Here is a 9,322-nt window from a genome sequence, read left to right as displayed (position 1 = left end):
TCCGTAAAATTGCTTCAATTTGGAGCCGAGAGGGAGATTCACAGGGTTCCGCAGCTTAATTGATTGGTAAAGAGAAGCCCAGATACGGATGCTGGCTAAGCGGGCGTCTTTGTGCTCCCACTTGGCATCAAACTGAAGCACATTGTCGCATCGTACTGTGCATATGTCCAGTGCGTCCTGCTAGTCACATGATTTAATTAGCTACTCAACTGCTCTCGACATATCAGTTTGTCTGTGCAGCTGGCGGCGACGTAGCTGCCTCACCCCAGGGCCGTAGCTAGCCATTTGGGGGGCAAAGGCAAACACAGCCCCCCCCCCCCTCCAGGTACTATATTTCAATACTGACAGTGTGAATTTGAGAAAAGTGTCATATTTCCTGAGCTACATAAAGTCCTTAAAAGGTTTCTTGAGGGTTATTATCGGATCATCTCAACACTTTTACTGTAATTGATAAGAACAATATTCACCATTGAATGCAGTTGACCGTTTCAACAGCTTTTTGATTCTCACATCGTAGCGATGGAAGCATCACTCGTGTCACTCTCCTTTTTATCATTTTTACTTGATCAAATCAAAGCTAGAAATGATTAGCAATTGTGATTATAGAGTAATTATTAGGCTGTGCAATGTAACATTATCCACAATTATTTGTATCCTATTACATAATATACACCAATAATTGTCCTGCAGTACTGTTCTTCACAAAATTTGAAAGAATGGAAATTCAGACGGCAGCTGCCCAACCCTTGCCCATCCTTGGCAATACCTGGAAAAGCCTTTAAAATGGTCGGATGTCAAGACAACTCCTGTCGAACGTACTGTACTTTTTTTACTTTTACTGAAGCAAAAAGTTTGTATTGATACTTCAACTTCCACAGAAGTCTTCTTAAACCCTAATATCTAGACTTTCACTTGAGTAATGAACATGAATACTTCTGGCACCTCTGAACATTAACGCAATGCATCCCCAGTTAACCCAGTTAACGATAGCAGTGTAGAACCAGTGCAGTGGCGCATTCAAAGGTTTTGCATTTCAACCCAGGCCCGCCATCCTCAACATCTCTCCCTGCCTCACCCCGCTCTTTATTTAGAATTTAGTGTGCTGAATAATCATGCCCGAACATTGGCAGCAAGTTGCGCACACGCCTCGTCTCATGTGGAAAACTATTGCGCCGTGGCCACACCTTCGTCTTCTTGCGACGTGCGGTCTTGTCTGTGCGGCCTTGAGTAATGATTTGCTTCTCTGCCAGCCTGCCTCCTTCCACGGCCCCCTTCCACAGGTGAGGACAAGCTGAAGCAGCCCATTATCCACACAAGCCCACCCAGGTGTCCTAACTGCTAATATTCACGAGCAACCTCACTCTGCTGGGTCAGGCAAGACGTGACAGGGCCAGTTCAAAACAGCCTGAAATAATGGATGAAAAGAAAAATCATGAACGGGACCATTAGTGGCAAAAAGCTCATTTTCTTTGTAGGTGCCGCTGTATGCTTTCAACATTGAAATCATCTATCGCAGTGGTTCTCAAACTTTTTACACCAAGTACCACCTAAAAAAAATAGCTCCGGAATGACTGACATTAGCTTTTTTTTTTTTTTTTTTTTTTATTCCTCAAAAGTATGTTTCAAATCATAAACTTTTTCAACATAGGAAAATGAAAAACAACTACTAAAATAATGATTCCATTTGAATATATTGCACATAGAAGTTAAATCAAATTAAACTTGATAAAACACCTTGCAGATGTTTTTGCTGTTGTTGTGGCTGTGCATTACCACTATTTTATGGTCACAAGTAACTGTAAAAACATGCATATTGTTCTCTCTCTCTCTCTCTCTCTCTCTCTCTCTCTCTCTCTCTCTCTCTCTCTCTCTCTCTCTCTATATATATATATATATATATATATCACACACACACTTTATCAAGAAGTCTCAGCAAACAGCTTCTTCATTCAGTCATTTTAGTGGTTAAAGCAAATAATGTTTCTGTCAGGTACCTTGCATGTGTTTTTTTTTGTTTTTTTCCCACTTGAAAATTTAAATGGTGGCAGGTGTATGTGGACTCCCACTGAACTTGAGTTTGAATGTGATCTATTACTTCTGAACACATGCCAGTTATAAGAAAATAATGGAGCAAATTGTATTCAGGACAGCTCACAACCTCCAAAATAAAGCTACATTACACTAAATTGCCTGTAGGTGTGAATGTGAGCGCGAATGGTTGTTTGTTTGTATGTGCCCTGCGATTGGCTGGCAACCAGTTCAGTGTGTGCCCCGCCTCCTGCCCGATGATAGCTGGGATAGGCTCCAGCACGCCCGCGACCCTTGTGAGGAGAAACGGATGGATGGATATACTTGTCACTTCTATTCCTGATCATTTCTTTGAACCCTCCACTGTATCTCTGATTGTGAATCATAGTGTCACTCTATTCTTGTTTCTTTGAACGCTCCCCAAATTTTGAAGCGTTCTGAAACTTGGACCTGCTGAGGCAAGTACCGCGCATGGCACTGAGGGAGGTTAGTTAAACGGACTCCTTTATGCGATCACTGCGCACTTAATAGCCAACGGTATCGGGAGGCCTGCTATTTGATGTATTGCTTAGCATGGGGGTGGTTGTGTGTGTGTGTGTGTATGTGTTTGAGCTGACATACTAAAGAAATGTAAGCTGGTCTGAACAAGTTCATGTGTGAATGTAAAGCTGCGGTTTACATGAGGCAGAGGCGTGGGGCGCCATGAAGAGGGGGCCATCTTTGGTGGCCACATGTTGACACTGACAAACACTAATGAGTGTGCAAACAAAGTAATTAACCACTTTTAGGGCATTGCTCTGCTGGAGAACTTGTGCCAAGTTGCCTGAAATAGAAACCTTTCAAGATGCCTTTGGGATAAATTTGAAGACATAATTGAGCTCTCGTTGGCAGTATTTTTTTTTCTTCCGCCGCTAAGGCCACCATCACCTTTAGACTTCTGGAATCTCTTCTTTGTGCCCTTTTAGAAAGTGGCTAGTTTCATGTAAATGGCTTTTACCACCCCCCCCCCCCCTCCCCCCCATCATGCATTTTTCTGGAAAGCCACGTGTTTCAATGCGCGGCTGTCTCCCAGTGCCTCACAAGGGGCTTTGTGCTGTCACTCTTGGGGTACATGCACTGGAAGGAGGAGGGAATGGGTGGGGTTCAGTGGGGTGCTAACAGTGAACTCAATGAACCCCCTAGGGGTCTTGGCTGTGTTCACCATCCAAACACCTTTTCACTTACATCCTCGCCCTTTTATGTCGTCTTCCTCAGCTCAGATCTCTTCCATCTCTCGCGCTTTGTCCCTGTCACTTACAAATTGGGGCCTCACTTACAGTATCAAGCCGAACGGGATTCTTACTCGAGCGTATACGCGCAAAAGCCGAAAGTAGCGTCTGACAAAAAATAATCAGACCTATCAACTATGCGTATGCACCTGTAGGATATCTTCTTCCCTTGTTAAGTAGCAATCCACTCATATTCAATCAAAAATAGTCCAAATTAAATGTCATTTTTTAAAAATATAATTTCATCAATAACATTTAAGGCACTAGTAAAAAAAAAAAAAAATATATATATATATATATATTTTTTTTTTTCTTTCTAAAAGCTATTGATGATTTCAAATTTCAGGCACTCATAGTGAAGGCAATCCTTACGAACAGAGCAAATGGTCGTGGCCCACTGAAATGCAATTCTTCCGGAATGGGAAAGACAAAAGTGCAACACGATAAACACATAAACAGCTTCATAAAAATTGTGGGAGTTGCAAAGTTTACGTGTTCCCCTTCAACCTCTGTGGATAAAGAGCATAAATGGTCCTAACTCATTAAACCCATTACTCTCGTATATTTATACTATCGTTATAACGGTAAAGAGACACAATAGTTTCATGACTTTTCACAAATGTATACATATTCATTATTATGTCATTATCTACTATTGTGTGAATCCAAAATGGCTGCCTCATGCTGGATCCCAGATCCCTCCGGTGTATTGCAACAACATAATGGGGCTCTCTTCAGTGCCATTGACGGAAAAAAGACTGATTGAAAATGGACCTTTGGTAAAAGAAGCATAAAAGAACACTAAGATGCATTTGTCTTAGTTTTCATGGAAAATGCATACGAAACAATAAGAGAAACATTTTATATATCTAAAAATGTAATCAGCATCTTCAGAAAACATGTTGCAAATCATAACATTTGGGACACGTAACCGTAAAGACATTGTGGCATTTCGAGTTAGAAAAATAGAACTTTACAAAACTATTTTTCAGAGAAATAATTATGATCTTTTGACGGATAATAAATCAATAATTCAAATACTCGTATCAGTAAGATTAATTGCTTTTCAAAAGGAAATTGGGTGGGGAATGACTTTACTTTTATGAATCAAATTATATGAAAATGACCCATAAATAAGCTACGCTAATCAATGCTATATGAAGGGTGAATCATAAAAAGGTAGAAACACAATTTCACAATTGAGAGTGAAAATGAAGTGAGGTGGAGGCGAGGTAGGGCATATTGTTTGATGGACTCGGTAGCGGCGCAACGAACAAAAGAAAAGACAGCGAGTGGCAGGAGGACGGTTCAACTGAGAGGACAGTAGAACAAATAAAAACAAAAAAAGTGGTCTGAAAGCAGAGGCCCAAAAATGACAAGACAAGAGCGTTGCTGCTACTGGTGGGCTCAGGGGCACACCTGCGCTCGACACGGGGATAGCGTCGGGTGGACCTCTCTCGCACTGGAACCAGTTCGGCTCTCGGGACTCGAAATTGCCTTATGAGCCAGTTATCGTGCGCCGGGAAATGTCCGCGGTCGCTGAACGCTCGCTCCCTCCTAATTCTTCCAACTATTCCATCGACAATGTCACACCCTGTAAAGTACACATGCACATGATTGCATGATGAAAGAAGATCGTGCGGGTGTTGATATAGTCGTACAATGCGGCAAGTTTGAAGCCCCTTTTTTTTAAAATGTCTATACAGTTCAAAGGAGAATACAATTGGCGTTCATAAATCAGCATGAGAAAACAAATTGCTTGAATGAGCAACAAAACCAAGAGGATAACTCGAAGAAAGCTCGACACAGCAAAATCCAAATCCCTAAATATGCAATATTGTTTTCGCAAAACTGTGTAGTGTATTGCATGAATGAGCTCATTGCAAGATAAAATTCAATACAAACAATATGCGGGAGGCTTCGTGGAACCTGTGAATACAACAGGATTTGTTCACATTTGAAATTTGCGGCGTTTGAAGCACAATATAGCGAAGGGATGACGAGACTAATTGTACAGAAAGAAAGACTTTTTAAAAATGAATTTAATTTAAGTGCCACGTTCTCCGTGATTGTACTGATGATGTTTTCTGCGTGCGTGTGTGTGTGTTTGTCCACAGATGAGTACACGTCGTCAAAGTCCAGTCTTTACTTCCTGATCTCAAACGAAGGCAGCCAAAACCTGTACGTGTCACAGGCAAACTTGTGGCTCTTCTTCCGGGTGTTGCCAGCCGGTCCCGAGAAAGGCCTCCGAAGGAAGGTGACAGTCAAGATCCATTACCAGGAAGCCGGAGTTGGGAGCAGTGTCGAAGGAGTGCCAGGAGGAGGTGGCGGAGGGGTCACGGGGCGCTGGGCCCTCGTGGAGAAGCGTGTTGAGCTGAAACGCAGTAGCTGGCATACTTTCCCCCTCTTGGAGGCAGTGCGGGCAGTGTTCGGCAAAGGTAGCCGTCGACAGGACCTGGAGGTCCGCTGCGAAGGGTGCGAGATGGCCGGAGTGGCTCCAGTGTTGGTGGACCCAGGCGACCCGTCCCACCGGCCCTTCCTGGTGGTCCGCGCGAGACAAGTGGACGGAAAGCACCGCATTCGCAAGCGGGGGCTGGAGTGCGACGGCACTAGCGGGGGCCTCTGCTGCCGGCAGCAGTTTTACATCGACTTCCGTCTCATTGGCTGGAACGACTGGATCATCGCGCCCGCGGGCTATTACGGCAACTACTGTGAGGGCAGTTGCCCAGCTTACATGGCCGGCGTGCCGGGATCGGCTTCGTCCTTCCACACGGCGGTCGTAAACCAGTACCGCATGAGAGGAATTAGCCCGGGGTCGGTCAACTCCTGCTGCATCCCCACCAAACTGAGTACTATGTCCATGCTCTACATTGATGATGCGTACACTATTGTCAAGAGAGATGTGCCCAACATGATTGTGGAGGAGTGCGGTTGTGCTTGAGTCCTCTTCGGCCGTGAATTCTCTTTCAACTCTCAGTAAAGGGTTTTGTACAAACAGGACATCTTGTACAATATACATATACAGTACAAGACAAAACTATTGCTACTGTATGTGCAGGCAAGACACACTGTAGTATCATCTGGTATGAAAATGTGCGGCGGTTCGGTTGCACATGTTCATATGAGTGTATGTATTTATCAGACTGAGTGATATGCTCGCTGTCTGAGTTGGAGCGAGACAGCATAGGGAGTTCAAGGGAATGAAGATCACCAAAAGGTACTTTGCTCGATTTTGCCATTTGTCCTATTTTCAATATGATGGCCTAGCACCACCGACTGAAAGAAGATAAGCATTTAAGGAAAGTGACATGATTAGCCAATGACATTGTTGGCTTTGTCCCCAGACTCCCCAACCTGTTCCTCAGGCCCCTAAGTACCTAAGTACTTTAAGCACATGGCAGACTGATTTTTTTTTTGTTTCTTTCTAAAGCACTGACAATTCATCAGCTTACACAATTCAGAACACGAGCACTTCGCCAGAATGCCGACGGACGCAGTCTGACTGTCCTGTGGCGGACTTAGACCAGCGGCGCTAAATGCCTCACGGGATTCTTCCCTCTGCACCGCAGCGGCAAAAGAAAGTCCTCCGCAGAGCTGCTGTCGTTATGTTCACTGCTAATTTGCAGGCCTCGAACCTCAGCTGCCTGCCGACGGAGAGTGCGGGCGGCAGGCCCCCGTAGCCAGGAGATGACCCGGACGAGACGGAGCTCAGAAGTGCACTTCACTTGCGCACCGGGAGTGATCGGGACAGAACTCATTCCTCCTGCCCGTCGAGGGTTTGGAGAAGCCAGCGCTCGGACGCGGAGACCCTAGTTCCGGTGGGCTGCCACAGTGCAGTGCAGCACTTGGAGGAACTGAAACGCACACCCTGATTAGCACTTGTATAAAGAATTGCCTTCCGAGCGGTACAGAGTGTCCTGTCATATCACTAAATAAGTGCCACGTGAGCTATGCAATGTATAGTAAACTATACCCGTACTACAATATGCCCTGTTAGACTGAATGATCTTTTCTCCGCATCTCGTTTGCTTTCTCCCTCTTTCCTCTCCACTTCTCGACTCTTAATCAATACTTGAAATGTTATCTTTCGCATCCTTTCGAAAGCGAATGATTGTTGTGATGTTTGCACTGAAAAGTTGCAGGATTAGTGAAACAAAAACTGCCATTGAAAAAGTTATTTTTATAGGAAGTAAAGAAACTGAATTTTGTGTCAGAGGTATTTTACATAACTAATGGAACCAAAGAGGCCATGGTTTTAGCTGTTGTACCAAGGGGGCGTGGTCATTGAGTGTGTGATACTGTTTTGATCATTTGCAAAAGGCCTACTCGTATCAGGGTACAATAAACGATTCAACACTTTTCATCTTCCATTACATTGTTTTTGTTTTCAGTATTCTATTTAATAAAACACTATTTTAGTTGCTCTTTCAGAATTATCTAGCCAAATAAATGACGTCTGTACAGTTTATGTGAAATAAAATGTTTTCTTAAGATATTTTGTAACTGTAAAACAGACTTTCCGTGTCTTGTTTTTTTTGTTTTTGTTTTTTTTGTTCCACAGGAAAATGGGTTGGTGTCGTGCTTGAATCTGTCAGAGCCCAAAACATTTTTCCTCAGGAGTTTTGGGCTTATTCCAACCCTCCAACTTAAAAGGTGTGGCCAAACAAAGTGTGTATTATATATATATATATAACACATGCTTCACACTTCTGTCTTGGTTGTGAACACATGACTTGCTGCCATCTGTCAGGACTGATTCGTTCATCAACTAGATTAGCAAGTACAATTATGATTAAGATGATGGGTTTGAGCACCAGGTGTATTAGCAGCCAACACGCAGATTCACATACCTGCCTGATTTCAATTCGTCTGCAGTGTGCACCAGGGATGGTTTTTCTCTTTTTTTTTACAATACAATGTTAGTGTTAAAATGGGTTAAGGTACAAGTTATTAAGGAATCAATACATCTCTAAGCATTGTCTTGTCTTGTTTTGCTTAAAACATGCAGATCATTTGCTTTTATGGAGGCGTAAGGAAATCAGAACGTATTTACAGTTGACTCATATGGACTTTAAAATTATATTTAAAAAATAGCTCAAAATATTTTCACCTTCTATTTTGTGCGCTGGCCAGATTTTATTTTCTTTTTTCCATTGGGCATGTAATTATCTTGTGACTTCTGCATGGTTGTGAACTTTTAATGAATACATTTTCCTCTTTATGACAATGGTTAATTCCAATCAGTCGAGAGCAAGAGTGCTATGAATTTTTATTTTTTTTTACTATTGTACTATTAAAAGGTGCTTAAATGTTAAGTGTCTCACTTAACTCTGTAAAAAAAAAAAACGTATGTAGAAAATGAGGTGGCCAAACCTCACGTCAGAATTTTCTCAATTGTGTGTTTCGTTGAAAGGAAGAAAAAAAAAAAAAAAAAATCTCCAGAGAATAGCTTCACTAGCATCTAAAGAACCCCAGACATGACAGTATAGATATGACATGCACAAAAAGTGCTCATTTGTGGCCGTGAGATATTTTCTACCCATCTGATATAATGTGCGTGCAAAATACAAATTTGCGGGTTCAATTCTCATGAGCAACTTTGGCATCTCCGTAAGCAAACAACTTTGCTGGAAACTGCAATGCCCGGTGTCCCTAAAGGCAAGTGTCATTTAGTAGTCTGTTCTTGCCAATATCCTGCAATGTCACTTTTTCTTCTTTGTAGCTTATTCCCAGCCTAAAAGAACATTCAAATCTATGACTGTAGTCCTTGTCCATTTGTTTTTAGCCCCGGCCTCCACCTCTACCTTCATGTTACCAGATGAGGAAGGTGCTCTCAATTTGCTTTCTCAACTGCCCAGTTAGGCGCTACAAATTAGTATTGCGTGGCCACAAATTAGCATATTGTTTCCACAGTTCAAAAAAAAAAGCAAATCCCCATTTTTTATTTATTTATTTATTTATTTTTTAATTTGAGCACCTGCTCCTCCAATGGACACCCCTGGTTTGCACACAGTCGAGCAGTCGTG

At 42.7% G+C, this 9,322-nt stretch overlaps 1 protein-coding gene across 1 annotated transcript in view; it reads left to right on the top strand.

Moving 5' to 3' along the window:
• inhbb (inhibin subunit beta B) overlaps positions 1-7,664 on the top strand; it is a 12,796-nt gene extending 5,132 nt beyond the window's left edge. The window contains exon 2 of the mRNA XM_061792908.1: positions 5,414-7,664. Coding sequence (XP_061648892.1) covers positions 5,414-6,237 — 824 coding nt within the window. The 3' untranslated portion in view covers positions 6,238-7,664. The remainder of the gene's footprint in view (positions 1-5,413) is intronic.
• Positions 7,665-9,322: the final 1,658 nt, after the last annotated feature.

This window comes from Phyllopteryx taeniolatus, chromosome 12 (assembly GCF_024500385.1).
Source record: "Phyllopteryx taeniolatus isolate TA_2022b chromosome 12, UOR_Ptae_1.2, whole genome shotgun sequence".
In the NCBI taxonomy this organism is placed as follows: Eukaryota; Metazoa; Chordata; class Actinopteri; order Syngnathiformes; family Syngnathidae; genus Phyllopteryx; species Phyllopteryx taeniolatus.
The sequence above is the reverse complement of the archived record's forward strand: the minus strand, read 5'-3'. Positions and strand labels throughout refer to the sequence as shown.